We start from the raw sequence: 20,382 nt of genomic DNA, 5'->3' as shown, positions 1-20,382 counted from the left end.
TTCTCATTTTTTTTCAGAAACAGTTCATGTATCTCTCTCTGCCTTTATAGCCAGTACTACATAAAGACCACAAACCACAACTGTGTTCTGATGTTCAGTATGCTTAGCATAGAGATATTCTCATCATCTATCATATTTTACAATTAAAAATATACCATAAGAATAGGGAACTTCCATTTATGTAATTGCATCAGTCTTTTTTCTTATTCTATAGTCAGGTCGTGTTACCTGATAGTATGAAGTAATTTTTATGGATAGATTATTTTCCTGAGAATTATCTCTAGAGAATGAAATAAAGAAGTATTTACTATATACTTGAAAATATATGTGAAATTGTAGAATTCAGCCATAGTTTATAATTCTCCCTCTTACCATTAAAAACAGACATACAAAAACAAAACCAAAAATGCCATCCAGAGTCTTGTGTTATCGATAGGACCAAATTACTGGTTTCACTTTAAATAGAATCAGAAAAAACAGAATTGTACCTTAATCTTGAATGTCCCTTCTTTCAGATACTGGAAATCCAGATGTTGAAATAGAAAACAATGGGACTCCTCATGATAGTACTGCTGTGCAAGGTACAGTAAACAGCATACTTCTCTCTATAACTGTGTGATATGGGGTGGGTATGTGCTCCTATATTGGTATTCTTTGTATGAATAAAATAAATAAGTTTAATTCTTCTTACTTTATGTCAGAGGCAGAAATCTTCAGTGATACATATATACATATAAAAAATATATATACATACATATATATGGACTAATAATTTTACATATACAATGTGGGCAAATTTCTTATATGTTTAGCTGTTACAAGTATGTATATTTATGTTTTAGGCATATTCTAAAAATGCTTAGCTGTGAATATAATTTACCTTTATGAGGTGTACAAAAATATACTTCAAAGAAATCTCACTACTGTTTGTAAAACTCACAGGTAAAATAATCATAACCTATCACTATGTTTAAAGCGTTCAAGGCAACACTTTTTATCAACCTTTAAATTCCAGTGCTAAATATAGATAACTTTAGAAACAATCTAAATATGGAAATAAAACCACGACTTTTAATTCATGATTTTCAAGATTCCCATAAATGCCTAGATCCTTTAAAGTATATAAAAATATTTAGTAGTAAGAAAATCGGTGAAAAAATTCAGTATAGAATTTCATTGGAGTGCAAAACAACCTGAAAATAGAAATTGAATTTAACCACTGGAGTTTTTCTAGTCTGATTCTAATGCAGTTTTCTAGCCCTCTGTATGCAGATTACTTTTGTTTTCATGTTTAATATGAAAAGATGTCTCACGCTAATAAAAAAGAAAAGACATCTCCATGAAAAAGTGATTTCCTAACTTCAGAAAGCAAGACAACAACCATGGATATGTTGTTGATAGAGGATTAACTAATCAATGCCTTTTCGTTATGTGATGTCTGGATCTACATGAAGGCAACAGAACTGGATGTGAAAAAAAGATCCATTCGTGTTCATTTGAGGGTCTCCATTTATGTGGCAGCTTTAGAATATTTAAAAACCCTGTTTCATGTAGATTTGCCCATCATTTTTACAGAACAAAGAATGTCAGAGCTCATGGATCTTCTGTTAATACCTGTCTCTGCTGAAGTTGAGTAGACCTAATTAATGCATTAATTTTGCTACGTGTGAAAATCATGTACGTTTATTTCATTCAGTGAAGATTTTGCTATTTCTTATTCTTCTTTTGCTTGCCTGCTTTCTTCCCTCAATTTAAAAGGTGTGTCTATGTGACCAAAACCAATATGGATGAGACGCTGTATTTGTCCAATTAATTCACACCACAGTTAAATTTATGAGGAAAGCCCCACTAGTTGTGGGCTACCACTAGTTGAGTTTGCTACCACATATCAGGCCAAGGTAGAACCCTAAGCCTGAAGTGTTTAATGCCTTCTTAATTTGTGGCACACAAATATAATCCCAGTCTTTCATGGAATATTGAGCTCGACTGTGCCTCTCCTTTGATAGGATGTAAGGTCAGCTTTGGAACTGGGGATGTTAAAGCAAACATACCATCAGTGGTTTATATATTTCTTATCCTTTAATCCTATATTTCAATTCATTGCTGTTTGTTTAATGTATATTATTCCTTTAATTTGCAGCAGTAACATCTTTCCCAACTCTGAAATAAATACAAGCTTTTTTTTTTTTTTTACTGTTCTAAAGTTATTTCATTTCCATGCAACAAAAAACACATACCTTATTCATGGGAGGTTAGTTAGATGATATAAATTAAAAGCCTTCCATTTGATTTAAATTTTCTTATTTTAAACAAGTCTGTAAAGAATGGCTTTTGAATATTAATTTGTGGCTAGGGGTAGGGAACATTTAATATTTATTTTCATTGAGCATACTTTTAGTAAGTTCTATTCTTGCTGGCTAAACATGAGAGAATTAGTACACCTTTAAAAGGATTAATGGGATTTATTTTAAAGCAAGGAAATCAACTTTTATTATTTTTTGAAATTATAAATCAAATTGTCTAATATATGTCTAATATATGTCATTAATAGTGTCAATATATGGTAAAAGTATGGCATATTAATGATTACTTGTTGAATGTCTGCATTTTAGTTTATGTTAAATAATCTTGATAAATGTAATGAAAATGGAAAAGTACACATTCTCATCTCTCATAGCATAGTATTAAAGCACTACAAATAATAAAGTTCCCATCATCAGTTTATGGAAAACTAGAGTGAATTATTTGTGTTAATATGACAGTAAAATCACAGTTTAATATCTAAAGTAAGTTTATTTTTTGAGCAAAAAAGAAAAAAAGATTTATTAGACAGTGAAATAGGTGCCTGAAAATATTATCAGAACTATCTTGAGTATAGGTCACAAAATCAATCAGTTCAAGTAACTACCTGAAAAGTCCCAATAATATTACTTATTATTTAAGAGGCTCGGAATTGATAAAATACTTTTATATGCATATACGAACTTCAGAAAATGTATAATGCCAGAAAACATAAAATGAAACATTAGCCAATATTTTTTCATTCTTCCTAATGGATTTGCTCTTGTGTATTATAATTTTTATCTTTCATGACATTTTTTTGATACTGATTTCATCTTTTCATTTCCCTCAATTACCCATTTTTTATTTTGGAAAAAATAATCATTTGCTAGCATTGTTTATGAGGATGAATTCATGCATGCCAATCTAATGCCATTTCCAAAACTCATCTTTTCATAGCAAACAATTCCAGCACCAGTGAATTCTTCTTTTTCTGTTGTCAATAGCTCTGCTGGAGAGAAATCTATCAATCTCCCAGTGCTCTCTCTTTTGAAATTAAATTAGTTCCAATGGGATATCTCCTTAAGAGAGTTCAAAGAGGACTAGGAAGGATGTTGCTTGGCCAGCTTTAAAAGTAATAAAGTCACATACAGTTTTATGATAATTATCACTTGGACTTTATTTTTTTTTATTATTTTTTTTCACTTGGACTTTAGTACAAAGATTCTTTGCACTAAGATTCTTTTTTTTAATTTTTTAAGATTATATTTATTTATTCATGAGAGACACACAGAGAGAGAAAGAGAGGCAGAGACACAGGCAGAGGGAGAAGCAGGCCCCATGCAGGGAGCCTGACACAGGACTCGATCTTGGGTCTCCAGGATCAGGCCCTAGGCCGAAGGCAGTGCTAAATCGCTGAGCCACCCAGGCTGCCCTGTACTAAGATTCTTATATATATTCTAAACCTCTTTAGCTTAGTTATTTCATGTCCTTTATGCTTTGAATGTTGTTTGATAGACAAGGTATGCATAAATCACCTTCTGTATCCCTTATCTTAGAAGGCTATTATAGCAGCTCCCTCTGAATATTTTAAAGTGATCAAACAATGAATACATACTCTGATGGCTCTGTCCACTATTGCTGGAGGTGAAGGATTCGGTGAAGCATATACACTAACATTCTCCCACCCAGATTCACAGAACTCAGTTGAGGGCCTGCAAGACAGCACATTAGCCATCTTATCAACCAATCTCTGTTTCACGTAAAATAAACATACTGGGTGTCATTAAGTGCACCTTCAGATCAATGGTTCTTGCAAATGACTTTCAAGTACCATTTGCGTAGTGCATTTTTGCTGATAAAAGCAAATTGAATTAGCACAACTACAAGTGCACTGATAAAAACTAAAACTGAACTGAACGGCAGTACCATCAGCTAACAAAGTAATATTTTCTCTTTACCATGTTCTGCCATTTAGTTATTATTCTATTGGAAATCTAATTATAACCCTTTTACTCCCTAGTCAAACTTCACAGTTTTTGCAAGCTTAGCACTGACAAGTGATTTCATTATATTTGATTGCCTGTGCCCAGATTGACTTAACTTCATGTAGAGACCTCTCAGTTTCTCAGATTCCCTATTTGCACATTATAGCAACATCCTTTAATTAATTGGCATTAACAGCAGTAACATTAACTGCTGAACAGAAAATAACATCATTTTATGATCACAGGGAGAATTCTTTTGCGTGTTTATACCTGAGTTAACTTTTATATGTCTATATTTCATTGTTTAGGGCTACTGGTATAGTTGACAGTGCATGTTTCTTAAATTTTTGAGAATTGACATCATCATCTTACTAATAACAGATAAAATGAACCTAGGATATGAAGCTCTTAAGTTCTAGAAAACATACAACAGCCTTCATGAACTGACTTTCTAGATAAAAAAAAAAGTTCAAGGGAGATAGCATCATAAAGTGCAAGGTCTAAGTGACACAATGCTCCTGTTCCTGACATTGTATTTGTTCGGGGAAAACAAAACAAAACAAAACTTAAAAAGCAAACAAACTAGGAACTGCTTTTGCAAGGGTAATGTCCATCTGTATGACCAATTTTTACATTTGTGGGGGAGTTTTGTTTGTTTTTGTTTTTGTCTTGCCTACGTGTTTGACCATGACACAAAATGATTCACCACTGGAAGGTATTTTTCCATAAATATGGTGGAATCAAATAATTTTCCTTCCTTTTGCTACTAACACAACAGAAGTAGATATTAAATCTCACCTGCATGCTAAATGTAAACCAAAATTTGGTGCAAAAGATAAACCTATTAAATGTTTCCCTGCTGACCCATTTTTGCTAAAAAAAATTTGAAAGCTTATTCAGAGAATATGGACTAATCATTCTAAAATACAAAAAGCATGATCTCATCAATGCAGCACTTGGTGAAGATGCCATTGAAGAATTTTTTTTTGAAAAATTAACAGATTTTACTATACAATTTTTTTTAAACAGAAAAGCCTTCTATATGGTGAAACACAGAGTCAGAGTTAAAAGAAAGCAAAGAGTAGTAGGGAATGGTTGCAGCATATTCAACCAAGAACTATTGCACCAAACATATGAAGAATTTCTACAGATATGTAACAAAAACACAAAGATGCCATAGACTCCAGGTCAATGGGATGGCCAGGTAATTTCTAGAAGAAAATGACTATAGTGGTGGCCTTGGAGGTGAGTTGGTTAGATCTCCCTTCAAGAGAACTTTCGATTAGTAGAGAAAAAGCTGATTGACAGCCTTAAGCTAGAGGATCTTTGGATCCACCGTGGTGGACATGCTGGGCCATGCTTCCTGTAGGCTGTTCCCAGCCAGTGACAGAGCATGGTGGGATCCTGGAACAAGGCCACCTTGGAAACTCGCCACTAGTCTGCTTGAGCCACTGATGAATTAAAAGCAAGGTGACTAAAGTGCCATTTGGCTCTAAAAGCAACAGACACAGTTTAACACTTCTATGCTAAAAAAACCCCACAATTATTATATATTACAACATGATTTAACATACATGTCTGTAATATAGAAAATCTAATATATATTTATACTATGAAATATATTTGAATATGTATATTCTCATCTACTCTCTCCAAATCAATTTGAGCAATGTCTACCCTTCCTTGATTTTTGAAACTTCCTTATAGTCCATCTTTGCAGCTCACTTGGTAACCCAGGATAACATCCCTCCTATGAGCTTCAGATGGCGTGCCAATATTTATTGGAAACACTTACCCATGGACTAAGGTTGTCATTGCAGAATCTGGTAGGATAGCAATGAAAGTGATGTTAGGAGCAAGTAAAGAGACTGGAAAAACTAAATTGCATATGATTACCAGCCGTGTATATGGCTTGACAAGAAAAACTAAAAGGAGATCAGATAGAATTTCTCTATAGGCTTTTCTACTCATTTCCACCAGATTGCGCTCTACATCTTTCTCTTGGGACTCCACAACTTCTGACTCTATCCTCATCAGTCATTAATTGTCCTCCCCTTTTATGTCTTATACTATGTTGAAAGGTATACGTAGGCACTTTAATATTCCCTTGTAAAGTGGAAATGTTCTTTTGTAAAGTGTATTAGCATGTCAGAGATTAGATTGTGGGAAGTGGGTCTTCTCTCCTCTTAAGTGCAGGAGCCTTTTACTACTCAGAGAAACTTTAGTGCAACTGCCATCATAGAGTGAAAAAAGACTAGGTAGTACACACCCCACAGAGTAGATTTTAGCATCTTTCTCTAAAGCAGCAGTATTATTTTTCCTGTAAGATTCATTAGGTGGCTCAAGTCATTTTATTTTCTCCCCCAGGAAGTATTTCTCTCATTTTCTTCATCCTTCACAGGATTTTTATCTTGATTGATGGTACCTCCCAGACCACATCATACCTTTATCTGTGAAATACCTGTCAGATTGTAGCACACATTATGTTTTTAGTTCTTTCTAAAGAGGATGTAAACAGCTTATATTATTTGAGAATTTACGGCTTGGTTGTCAAGGGGTGGCTTGCACCACCTACCACTACATTGTTAAAAGAATATTTGCAATGACTGAAAGGCTGCCACATGATGCTAACATAAAATCCCATCTACAAATCTAAGACTTACAATTCCAGTTATATCTCACCTACACAATATATGGATTTGGAGTCGTAGTGATAGCAAGACAGTGAGACTTGCAAGCCAAAATAGGTTGCTCTGCTACTCAGCATTTTGGAAGTCTATAGAAATAATTCATCAATCAAATATTTTTCTGACTATTATCTAGGAAGGATTGTTTAGCCTAACTCTGTAACTGCTTAACCAGTTACTTTATGTTCCATTCTCTGTACTTAGACAATATATTTTTAAGTTGAAATTTCTCTCTATCCCTCCCCAAACCCAGATAAGCTTGAGGAAAATGCAAAAGGAAAGCCTTTCTCTGACCCAAAATTCCTGTTTCACATTTGTGTCTTATTTTTTTAAATATTTTATTTATTTATTCATGAGAGAGAGAGAGAGAGAGAGAGAGGGAGAGAGAGAGAGAGGCAGAGACACAGGCAGAGGGAGAAACAGGCTCCACGCAGGGAGCCCGATGTGGGACTCGATCCCCGGTCTCCAGAATCACACCCTGGGCTGAAGGCAGCGCTAAACCGCTGAGCCACCCGGGCTGCCTCACATTTGTGTTTTAAATAAAAACACACGGCATTTTCATAGAAGGTTGTAATAACATGCTATTGTTGTCATACCATTTTTTAAAAATAAGTAGTAGAATAAAATGAAAAAAAAAGCAGAATGATGTTGCAGTCACATAAATGTGTTGTGGTTCTATGCCAATATGCTTATTGGATAATCCTAAAACAGGAATATTGAGAAAAAGAAAGGCAAGATCTAGTGTTTGTATACCCTGGTAAACTCTGTGCCATTCTTTTCTTTTTGGGACTTTAAGGAGGGGGAGGACTTAATTTAAAAATGTAACTTACTGAGTGACTTAACTGAAACTTCTGAGAATAGATTCAGGCATGGCTTCATCCAGGAACTCAAAGAATACATCAATTTAAGATATTCCCTTCCCATTCCATCCAGTGTCCCTACCCATGGAAGACTTTTTTTTATATTTGGCTAAGTTTTTCTGCTCCATTTAACAACATGTGGCAAGCCTAGGCTTATTTTTAGTTATTTCATTAGTAACAATTCCATCAGAAAGAAGATTTTGTCTTTGTGCCACTCTTAATACACATCCTCTACCAGGATTATCCCTGTATGATAGTTAAGAAAGGTATGATTAACCCCCATTTCTTAAGTAGGGAAATATCCTTGGAGAAGTTGATTGGCTTGCTATTGATAGTGGGTTCTAAAACATAGGAATCTTAACCCCCTCACCCATTAACCTCATTGTCAATTCATGTTGATATTATCACTTTCAATCCATCCTGTTATAAACTCTCATAGTCAGCTAGCTAGGATGTTTAACTAGACTGTAATATTATCCTATGCAAAACAATGCATTGGGACCTAGGTGGAAGAAAGATTTTCTAGTTTTAAACAAAAATAGTCTAAAACCAACTCTAATTAAATAATCACCTTTGCCTTAAAACTTTGCAGAGAGTGGGATAGTAGTTATAAAAATTACACAGATAAAGCTCTCTTTCCTATTTAAAACTGTGTAGAGAAGCTGAAATAAAAATAGGAAGAAATATTTCTATTTGTGGCAAAACTCACATCATCTATCAGAACAAACCTTAACAGATCCTCAGTTATATAACTTAAGCCAGAATTCTTTACTGTGGTCCATTAGCATAAAGTGTTATTTGTTTGCTATAAGGAACTTCTTTCTCATTTATAATAACCATATAGCAATCAGTTTTGGAAATTAAAGTAAATGTAAAGAAAATCATTCTTTAAATTTTATACAGACCTTCTTGACATCCCCCCAATCTGTTGACCCCCCCAGGTTTATAATTTACTTGTTTAGTGCATGAAAATTAACCTTAGTAATAATCTGCATACTTAAATTGAAATCTACTTTATATCAATAATGCAAATGATTATTTGGACAACATTTTCACCAATTTCTCTTTTAAGTTTAAAGAAAAAAGCCTGTTTATAAACATTTCTTCACTATTTCCTTATTATTGTCCCATAAATGTTTAAATGCTCTTATTTTTTAAAAAATACAAATGAATATCATGTTGATCTCAACATTGGAGAGTAGCCATTTAAATGAGTGAAGCAAAAAAAAATAAAAAAATAAAAAATAAAATAAAATGTGTGAAGCAAAATCTGCAACTCAAATTTCACAATCTCCTGGTAACTGCATTCCAACTGTCTATGGGAAATGTTGGATGTGGCTATTTTTAATGTTCAAGTAAACATTTAATGTTTTCCCATTACTTCCATTTTTATTTTCCTCCATATTTTGATTGTACATTTTGATTCCTTTGAAATGTAGGATTATGGTGTTTTTCTATTAGTTAAACATACAAAAGGAGTAGTTAAAAGTTATAAAAAGAACTTAATTGTATTTCTAAATATTATATTAAAATATTTACAATATTCATCCTAAATAAAACTCAAATAAATTTGTCCTTTATTTACAAAATATTTTGTGATTTATACACTTATGGAAGATGGGTAATATAACCTTAGATTTTTAGAGGAATGACATAGAAACATAAGCAACTTTTCACATTTATAAGAAGTAGTTTAAAAATATGGCATTCCATATGTGACACAAGTGCTTAGAATGGCTTAATGTGGCTCCTAACATAGTCAGTGTTCCATAAATACTAGTTTTCATTTATTCTGTCTTTTCCTTTCTTTTCTCTGCAGGAAAGTAGAATTCAAGTACATCTAGAGCTCTTAGTGTGACTCAAATTTGCAAATCTGTGTACTAGACACATGCACTTTCACTGACATTTTATAAGTGGTCTTTGGAAGACACAATGTAGGAAGAGCACTTGTCTAGTAGTCAGAATTTTTCAGTCACTAACTGGCTAACTCAGTTACTAAGCTTGAGAAGTAATTTAACTTCTCTCTGCCTTAATTTTAGTAAAATAGTAATTATAGTATTTGCCTAATTATTCTCTTCAATAAGTTAGATCCATACTTTCTGACAAGTATGACAAATACTGGATTTTATTATTACTGTGCCCAATAAAATACATATGAAGTTAGCATTTGTTTTCATGTGTAGATTTTAGTAGGAATGAAATATTTGGCATGTAATTGACGTATAAAACTTCCTTTAAAACGTATTCTCTTCTGTATACAGTTACGGTAAATATATTTTTTATAATTTATCCTCATATGAGAATAGAAGTGTATCCATTCCACCTTTTTAGGGTGGGTCTTACAAAGACCAGGGATTAAATAATAGTGAAAAAGATAAAGAATTAATTCACAAACAAAGTGAGTTAAAAGTGAGCAAGAAAGTTTCATGTTCCATTGTGATACAATTCGCAAAGAAAAGAAAACCTGTACTGATCTTTGTTTTGATTGGAGTATAAATATCAGAAATTTTGGGGAGCTAATAGTCAAGTGATTATGATTTTCAAGAAACTTTGATTTTTTTAGGACTTATAAAATCAATGTAAGACCGTGTTAAACAATGACTCTAAAACAATGCTTTCTCTAGACAAAGAGTAATCAAATGCTATACTATTCTATTATCTGCCCCATTCTTGCATTAGTCTACTTTTCCTATTCTCAAATTAGTAGCTCCATATTTAACTGGACCCCAAATTATTATCACTTATTTGATTTGCGAGTGCAAATCTCCAATGCCACATTCTGAATATGTTTCCACAAACAGGTAGAGCTCATAATTGACTGAATATTTAATTTGGATTGAACCTAAGAGTGAAGTGGAGCAGTAACCAGCACATTGTTTTATCTCTTTCTTATTCAGGCTAGAAAAGCATGGCCTTTCAGATGTGATCTTATTTAGTACCAAATAACATAGCGCCCATTTGAAGATTAGAAACACATCACTAGTTAAGCGATGTAAAGAAAACATAAAACTTACTATTTAAAAAAAAAAAAAAAAACTTACTACTTAGCTGGAGAAATCATTTACAAAATATTGTCATTAGTTCATGAATAAGGCAGATACCCCAAAAGAAAGTTTTGATAGCCCAAAGTATGCCTGTGATGAATCCTATCAGTTCTTAAGGAAATCTCATTGTCTTTTTTATAGTTTTTACTTAAATTCCAGTTAGTTAACATCAGTGTAATATTAGTGTACAACTTAGTGATTCAACAGTTATATACAATACCCAGTGCATATCAACACAGGTGCACTTTTTTTTTTCAATTTTTTATTTAAATTCCAGTTAGTTAACATACAGTGCAATGTTGGTTTCAGGAGTAGAATTCAGTGAATCATCACTTGCATACAACACCCAGGGCTCATCATATCAAGTACACTCCCTAATCCCATTGTTTATATAAGTGATTAAGTGGTGAAGAAACACTTGGAAGAAAACATGAGCTCTGAGTAGGAAAAATAGCTTTTTCAAAACATAAATTAAACCTTCAAAAGCATAATAGACTAATTTCTTTGCAGCTTTTTTATTTTTTATTATTATTTTTTAAATATTTTATTTATTTATTCATGAGAGACACACAGACAGAGACACAGGCAGAAGGAGAAGCAGGCTTCACACAGGGAGCCCGACGTGGGACTCAATCCCAGGTCTCCAGGACCAGGCCCTGGGTTGAAGCCAACGCTAAATCGCTGGGCCACTGGGGCTGCCCTTCTTTGCAGCTTTTTAAAAAGCAAATACAGGCTTCCAATTATGGAATGAACAAGCCACAGGAATAAAAGACAAAGCATAGAGAATAGTCAATGATATTGTAATAGCCCTGTGTGGTGACAGATGGTAGCTACACTTGTGGTGAGCATAAAACAACATATAGAGGTATTGAATCACTATGTTGTACACCTGAAGCTAATGTAACCCCATGTGTCAACTATATTTAATATGTTGGCAAATCGAACTTCAATAAGATAAATAGATATATGGAGATATAGAGATATATAACAAAAAATACACAGTGAAAAGTTACTTTTAAATTACCATCCTGTCAGGGAAGGAAATCTCATCCAGAGGGGAAACTGCAATCATTAACAAAGATTTTGATTCAGGGAAAATGGTGTGGCCATTTATTCATGTTTTAGATCATGAAGGGGGAAAAACATTTCTTAATGCCTGGCTTGTTAAGCTAGTCATGCATTTCACTGCAGGTTGTAAAAACAGTAGAACATGCACAAGAGGCTCATAAGCATATTTTAGAGTTAGGAAATATCATTTACACTATTTTTATATTGTCAGTATCACCCCTAGATAATAAGAATAAGCTTTAAACTACTGTAAATCTACAGTTTTGCTCACCTTTGTATGATTTCATTTTTAATAGAATGAAACTCACATCAATGAATATATGTTTAAGGGCTAAGCCTAATAAAGTAATACATTTACTACACAGAGATTTATTCAAATCTTGAACATATATAGCACAGCAAAATACTATAAAGCCAGTTTGTGGTTTTCAGTGAAGTTCATTGAGTAGATGGATTGAGGATTTTCTTTGTCGTAATAAAATTTTGACCAGGTCTTATTGTTTTTTCTGTGCAGCCTGAACACTGATGCCGGAACTCCAACTGATCATAGGCACGAGTAGAGTGGTGTAGCAGTTACCTGCTTATCTAGTGCTGTAATTCTTTAGAATTAATACTCAAATTCTTAAAATATGGAATCTTCAATTAGTATTTGTTCACTAGGGATAAATAGAACCTTGCACGTACTGGGAAAATGTGCTAGTGAATAGGTTTCATAAGTTTTTAGGGGATAATCATAATGATGATTGAAAATGATACTTTACACTTTTATAACCCCTTTCTTCCATGGAGTTCATAGTGCTTCATAAATGTTATCACATCAATCCACACAGCATTGTAGTGGGGTAAGTAGGTGCTATAATGTTTGAGACAGAGAAAATGCTATTTCTAAATAGTGTGGCAGAAACTTAAATGTAGGCACATCCACTTTAAGCTGTGATTACTGTGAAATAGCTTTATATTTGGCTGACCTGGGATTTAACAGGAAATATGTGAGGAGGTAACTCATTTGTGCAAATGACCAATATTTGTTATCACTGAATTGGAGCTCACTTTTCTAAACAAAAACAAAAACAAACAAATAAAAAACACACTTGTAGTGTTCTTTAAGGGAATATAGACAGATCTAGTTTGCAGATTTTGCCATATCTAGTTCTTCCTTTGAACTTTTGAGAGTAAAGCAAGTCATTTAATCCCTTTATACTAGCACATTCTTTATTTATAAAGAAGGCAATGATAAAAGCACATACCCAAGCTGCTAAAAATATCCCCTTTATTCTTTTCTGCTCTCCTCCCATCTCCAATCCTGCTTCCTCTTTATTAAGCTATCAACAACTAAACAGACTGAAAAATCTATAGACATAAGAAAGGCAGATATGATGGACCACTCACATCATGGTTATTTTCTATTGTTCACTCTATGATCTAGATATGACCAGATGCCTAAGATGTTCCAGTAATTAGAATCAAATGGATCATTTGGCTTGAATTGTCCAGGAAATTGCCTTACATATCTTTAACCATTTACTAAATGGAGGTCTGGACAAAGGCTGGTGGCAAATACCTGTCATTATTTTTATGCCTCCTGAGAATGTAATAGAGCAGTATTCCAATGTGTTAAGTGGCATTCTAGTGATCAAAAAGTTTCAATGTCTCATCCTAATATGCCCTCCTTACACCAAGCAAAATATAATCTATTATGTTATTTTTACATCTGCCCTACAATTAATTGATGATGTGACAAAAGCACCACTCATCCTATGCAAAATTCCAACTGCGTTTTTAATCCATTCTCCAATAATCAGTTCCCTTTTTTGCACAACAGTACATACAATGGCCACCTACTCTACACAGTTTTAAATGTTACATTAATTCATATCAATGTGACATTCGAGTCATTCCATGCTCTAAAGGAATCTCTTAAGGCACAGGAATTTGACTTCCTGTGTTCTTGATAGACTATAGAAAGTCTACGTCCATAGAGTAGGTGTGCCGCTTCAATCTACTTCAGGGAAACAATGCCAAATTAGAAATAAATCATGGGTAAGAAAAACAATCATGGATTGAGGCAAATATAATTTTTTTAAAAATTATTAATATCAGATATCTGAACTGCATAACAAATAGGTGTGATTAAAAATACAGCATCCAGAAATGTCTCATTATTATCTGATAGTCAAACGTGTACTAAACTATAGGGGAAATTGAAGAGCATTTTCAAATTAACTAAGTCACTTAAAAACAAACAAGAGTCTTTTAACAAATAGATGTGTTTCATTGTGCTTGACTGAACTATAAGAAATCTTTTTGTTGTTGTTGTTGTTGTTTCTGGCCTTTTCCCACATATCTGCCTTTTTTGTGACACGTGATTTTAGCTTTTTACTTTCATAAGCTTCAGATGTATGCTACAGAAGGCAAGTCTCACACTTTCTGGGTTTGAAACAACCAGGCATGTTCTTTAAAGATAATTCAATTGATCAGCAGAGGCTCACCTCCTGTAGGAAGGGGGCCACACCAGACTCCTGTGCCATGGTGTATGCCTATATCAGGCAATGCTGTGCTAACAGAAGGACTATATGGACCTTCATTTTTATTTTAAAAGGTCACATTTGTGTATATCAAATCCCCCTTTGACTTATCTGGTAAATCTTAAAGCAATAAACTGCAGCAGCTCTTTCCAAATGTTAGTGTTTATTGCTCCTTATAAATTCTCAAGCTTCCTAACATTCTTCTAAAGAGGTTTTGTTGGTTGCTCTCCCTGATCTTTAATTTTGTTTATATCTAGAATGAATATTAGATAATCTCTTTTGGAACTCAAGTGCAAACCTTCTTAAAAACATGAAACATTTAATTACTAATTGGCTATTTCCTGTTCCAAATGAAATGAGCACGCTGGGTTTGGATTGAAATTCAGCGACAGCTCTCCTCTATTTATGGTTCCAGATGTTTTTGTTTTATCTAGTTTACTTTGACAGCTACTACTAAATGATAAATCACTCATATTATAGCGAAATGCATTTTGAAATTGAAATGTGGCAAACATTGAGATTGCTGTAAGCATCAATGTCAATTAGCAGGTCAATATTGGCTCCTTCCTTATGATCACTCAGTATTGATATATGTAAAACAGTAACAATCTCAGCCATTATACAGCATGCTGCACAAGAGTCTATTTTGCTAGTATCATCTAAGTTAGGAGAAAAAGTTTTACCACTATGAAATCTCAATTTATTGTATTCTGGGTGGGAAAATTAATTCATATTAATACTGTCATTTTCTTGTTAGCCTAGTTTTTCTTTGGATTTTTGAGCTTCTGTAGAAATAGCTCCTAGGTAGGCCTTCTAAACAAGCATATTTAATGAAGGGTATGGGCAGATATGTTTGTCTTTTTTTTTAAGGCAGTAATTAAACATAATAAGAGAGATTTTTCAGAAATCATTTTTCTAAAGGGAAAATGGTGATTGCTTTTTACCATTTGTTACTGTGCTTATGGGCCTTTTTTATAAGATTATTTTGTTTTGTTTCAAGTTTGTAATGTTCACAATTTATATTGCATGATTTTAGCTTTAGCTACATTGTATAAAATTCAATCCTGTTTTCCATTTGATGCTGAAGAGCTTTCCTTTGACATTCAGGCTGTTTACACAGAAGATGAGGTAGACTGGAAAACAGCAACGATCTGGCGAGTTTTCATAATGACTATTCTTAGATGCCACAAAGGAATTTGACCAATTTTCTGGGGTGACAGACTACTAAACAGTTCCCCCAAATTCAAACATTGTTTTCTTCTGGTCCTAGGTAAAGTTCAAGTGAATTCTACAGGATTTTTGGCAAAATATCTGGTTGCCCTCTAATGAAGTTTGGCCCTCTAGGTCATCTGACTAACATAGACTTTTATTCTTCTATTACTTTACCATTATCTTTATTTTTGGTTCTGAAGTATTATCCAGATAATTCCACTCACTCAACACAATATCTATATAGAGAAAAAAAGAAATATTTTAAAGATTTTATACACAAGGCTTAAAAGATATATTTTCCTCCTGACAATGCTAAATTTTGACCAGACTGAATTAATATCTTAGACTAAGCATATCAATCCAAAAATGATAATGTACTTTCCTTTCTATGTAAATTTGATATATTCGGCTCACAAATAGAGACTTTCATTGTTTCTTAAGCATGGGTGATGGACTTGTACATCCCACTTTATTTCCTGGTTCTTCTTTTGTGACCAAAGTCAAATTTTTATGATGTAGTTGGATAGAGACTCAGGTCATAAGCCATGACTATCAAAAAGAGCAAGGTTAGACAAAAGGAGGTAGAATTCCTTTTGGAAAATTGTTTCCAAGTATAATTTTATCCATACAATCAAATATGGATAGTATGCATTCTTTTGATTGCCAACATTTAAGTTTGACCAAACACATGGTTAAATTGGTAATCAGAACTAGTCCCCCTTCATGCAGTATACATAGTCTCAGGGTTAGTCTGGGGAGGGGAAATTCTAAATGTACAAAGCTATCATTACCTTAGATGATAGCCAGACACTCTTTTCTCCTTGTTGTGGTAAATCATAGGGATCTTGAACATATCATTATATGCAAAACGCGACAGTCATGTGGATAACTGTAGATATCACATTTTATGAAAGAAGTCTTCTCAGTCTTCAAGGTCTTAAGTGCTGTGAGAAGAACAGATGCTGTACCAAAAAATGAGAGATCTTTGAAAACTTACCCAATAACAATAGATGTGTTAAGAAATTTTAAATTTTACCAATATTAAATCAATCCTGTTACATCAGATCATTTAGGTTCCTGAAAATAGAAGTTCAATATTTTTAAGCACATATCAGAATTATTCCTCAGAAGAACTAACTTGTTTTCTTTTTTTTAAAGGAGGTAACTATTACTGTTTAGCAATGGCACAACAGTTTTATTCGGCCTGAAAGGTCCTCGCTGGCTTTACATAAATGAAGATGCTTGTGATTCCAGTTTATCTCTGAAACTATTCAACATAGAATTATTGCAATTGTGTTTATCAACAAAGCTTTGTTTACTGAAGCATCTATTCAGTCTGTTACATTAAAATAGGAACATGTGTACAGTTTAAATGCAATGATGTAAACTCTTTCCTTGCATTCGATTGATCAGTTTAAGAATATGAGCTAAATCCTAATCTAATGGGTAAAGTAACCTGACCATATATGATGCTTTTCTATGCTCACTTCAGCTTGATTTTTGTCTTTTAAGGAAAAACAATGCAGTAATGTGTTAGAGACTAGAAACATATGTATGGTTTCTCTGTTCTGCCATATATAAGTTAAAGTACACCTTCTTTGTTAAAAATGTACTTGCTAAACCTCAGTATAAATAAAAGCATTTTGATTTTGTCAGTTGTCACTGAGTTTTTATTTTCAAATTGCCAACTGCAGTCATTGAAGTAAAGTTATAATGCAAATCAAAATTCAGGAACTAGGTTGGTATTTGCAAAACTTTCTCTGGTTTGGTTATTTCCAAACAAATATGAACATCCATCTTATTTCAGTTCACTAGTTTAAATAGGCCAATATTCTTGTCCTAAATTGTTCAATTGAATCACACCAGATTGCCATTTCCTGGCTGTGTGTGCTTAGTGAACTTGCTTTTAGGAGGAAGGGTTGTATTGGGAAACAGAAAAAATGTGGTAAATAAAAAACTGTAAAATCATTTCTGAACATCTGTTATTTCTAAAAAGTTTCTTCTTGAGAACCACCTTCAGTGAATAACAAGAAAATGGAAAGGGCATGTATCTATTCTGGACCAAAGAAATTTCTGTACATCCAAATATTCATTGTAGTCTAATGAAAAACCAAGGCTAGATTTTTAAAAAGCTTAATGAAAACCAAAACCAAAACTGTGGCCCTACCCTAGTTAATCTAAAATGTCTTCACCTTCTCTTTGGTTTATTCCCACTAAAATCCTTGAGTCTATCTAAATTCTGGTTCATCAAAGAGCCTCTCAGTTACTCCTACACATTGCTACTTCTACTCTTCACCGTGCCTTATAAAAGATGTGTTGCATTCCACAGCTGGCTCACCACAGACTGTAGGTCTTCTAATTTGGAATCATATTGCTTACTTCCAGATGTTTGTTCTCACCATCACCTCTTTATCACCCTTATTTATGGAAGTTTTAAGAGTCCTAAGATGACTGTAAGCTCATCCTCTGCTTTGGAAGAGAAATATCCCTCAGAGTTTTTGGTGGCTAAACAGGCCTGCTCTGGTAGTATGACCTCCTTCCACCATAACACAATAAAAAGGGTACCAAAGAGTCAATCACATGATATGCAGGATTGCATAATTCAAAGTTGAACGCAATGACCAGAGGAAGCATGTGCCCTTTGCTGCCCAACCCTCAGGGTTCCAGGGGCTCAATACTGTCTGTGGTTTAACCTCATCTGGAAGCAGTTATCCACACTGGCTTAACGTTGTTGGGGCAATTTGATTCTGAGTCTGGTGGATAGCTGGTACTTCCTAGGAAGTAGAAGCAACTATAGGATTCTTCTGATTATTTGAAGCTTACCTCATTGGCCCATCTGAGGAGAATGGGAGCAGAAAATACTGGAATTGAAACCCACTCTGCACCCTCATGTTTCCTGGGATAGGATTGCTTTCTATTTCAATGCGAACCCTTGACCACCCTTCCACCACCTCCTCCTCACCACTACCTCCCCCTCCTCTGACAACATAAGAACCTTAGTCTTGAGAAAAGAGCACAAGACAGGAATTCCTTCATTGCAGGGAAGTGGATTCACTGTATATCAATTATTTCTTAGGTATAAGCTGTCTTCTAGGGTTGGGAGGATCAGCATTACATCATTTCCCTCTCCTTGGAGATTGTATAATTTACATTTATCCTGAGACTGGCTAGAGAGGCTTGATTAGCTGCATGCAAATTTCAGGGACTGTGATCTCCAGTTCACTGCTTATGCACTAGTGGTGGGGGGAAACAACTGCTCCTACCTCCAGGCATAATCATAAGACTGTCATTCTTAATGATAATTCTAGTATAAGGGTCTTCTCATCTCTTTTAAAGTACCTAAAATTTTTGGAGATCCAATTGTCACTCTTCCCAACTACTACGTGTATAAATGAATGCTGAGGGATTTGGTCATGAAGGCTCCCCTTCATCAACAAACACCAACGTTGTGCCTTCTTACTCAGGGAAAAGTGTCTCTGTGGATGATGATCCAAAAATAACTTATAATAGAATCTTAGACTAAGGAGTGTATGGGAGGACCTTTGAAGATCATCAGTAGCCTGATATCTCAAAGGGAGGCACATAATTAGTATTTGAACAATTACAATGCCAAGAAGATAATTCTTTCATTAGCAGCTTTTAGTATAGAAAAGTGTAAACTGATAGTGAACCAAAATTTTGTCATTTCAACTTGAACTTGATAGAGAAAAACTAGCGCAATCATACACATAGGTAAGTGATTCCTCATTAAAAATGATAGAAATCCATCAGATGTTAGATGTTATAGGTAATGGAAACAAATCAGCATGGTTTCTTCGTGTTTGCACTCATGTTCATGCATGTATGCCCACACACAGTATATAGACACAAAACACAACTTTTCTTTCTCAATGAGTTATTGAAATCAAATCTGAACCTTTTATAAATTTTACATGGTTCAATTGTCTCTTGGATAATACGAGCAGCTACATTATGAGATTGTAAAAAGAAAGGTAGGTATGCAGCTAGTAAGCTATCATCAGAAAAGGTGGAAGTAATCTCATATATAAAATGCCTAGATGTCGATGATAATTCTGAAGCTCAGCTCCTTAATGTTTTAAACAAAGTCCCCTCTATTGACCTCATACTATCCATGTGAGATTTCCCCTTTTATGCATTATCTCAGTTACATTGCAATCTTTCTCTAAAGTTTCTAGTTTTAAACTAAATGATAGAACTGAGAACACAGCCTGGGACAATGTTTTAAGTCCTGATACATTAGACATATGGAAGACGGAAATTTCAGGAAAGTAAACACACTGATTTAGTAAAAGTAAGACTGCCTAGGATATCCAGGAATATTTATTAAAATTTTTGGAATTGATTTATGCTCCATCAACAATTTCCCTTACCTATCTGGGTTTTTTAATTTTTATTTTTTAAAAATAATTTATTTATTTATTTATTTATTTATTTATTTATTTATCTGAGGGAGAGAGAGCTGTCAGGAGCCATAAGCAGGGGCAGGGGAAGGGCAGAGTAAGGGGGCAGAGAAAGGGGGGAAAGAAGGGGAGGGAGTCAAAGGAGGAAGAGGGACAAGCAGACTCCCCACTGAATGGGGAACCCTGCATGGATCTCTTTCCAGGATCCAAAGATCATGAACTGAGCTGAAGTCAGATGCTCAACAAACTAAAACACCCAGGCACTCTCTCCCTTACCTATTTGAATCAGAGAGTTGT

The 20,382-nt window shown here is 34.1% G+C and overlaps 1 protein-coding gene across 2 annotated transcripts in view; it reads left to right on the top strand.

Moving 5' to 3' along the window:
- Positions 1 to 17,315, top strand: part of DACH2 (dachshund family transcription factor 2) — a 182,477-nt gene extending 165,162 nt beyond the window's left edge. Inside the window, exons 7-8 of one of the 2 annotated variants that reach the window (XM_077888549.1) lie at positions 516 to 581; positions 16,823 to 17,315. In XM_077888549.1, the coding sequence (XP_077744675.1) occupies positions 516 to 581; positions 16,823 to 16,872 (116 nt within the window). In that variant the 3' untranslated portion in view covers positions 16,873 to 17,315. Of the gene's footprint in view, positions 1 to 515; positions 582 to 12,441 lie in introns of both variants that reach the window. The other variant, XM_077888550.1, reaches the window with a different exon arrangement.
- Positions 17,316 to 20,382: the final 3,067 nt, after the last annotated feature.

Source organism: Canis aureus, chromosome X (genome assembly GCF_053574225.1).
Source record: "Canis aureus isolate CA01 chromosome X, VMU_Caureus_v.1.0, whole genome shotgun sequence".
NCBI classification, from domain to species: domain Eukaryota; kingdom Metazoa; phylum Chordata; class Mammalia; order Carnivora; family Canidae; genus Canis; species Canis aureus.
Note: the sequence above shows the minus strand (reverse complement) of the source record. Positions and strands in the feature narration are given on the sequence as shown.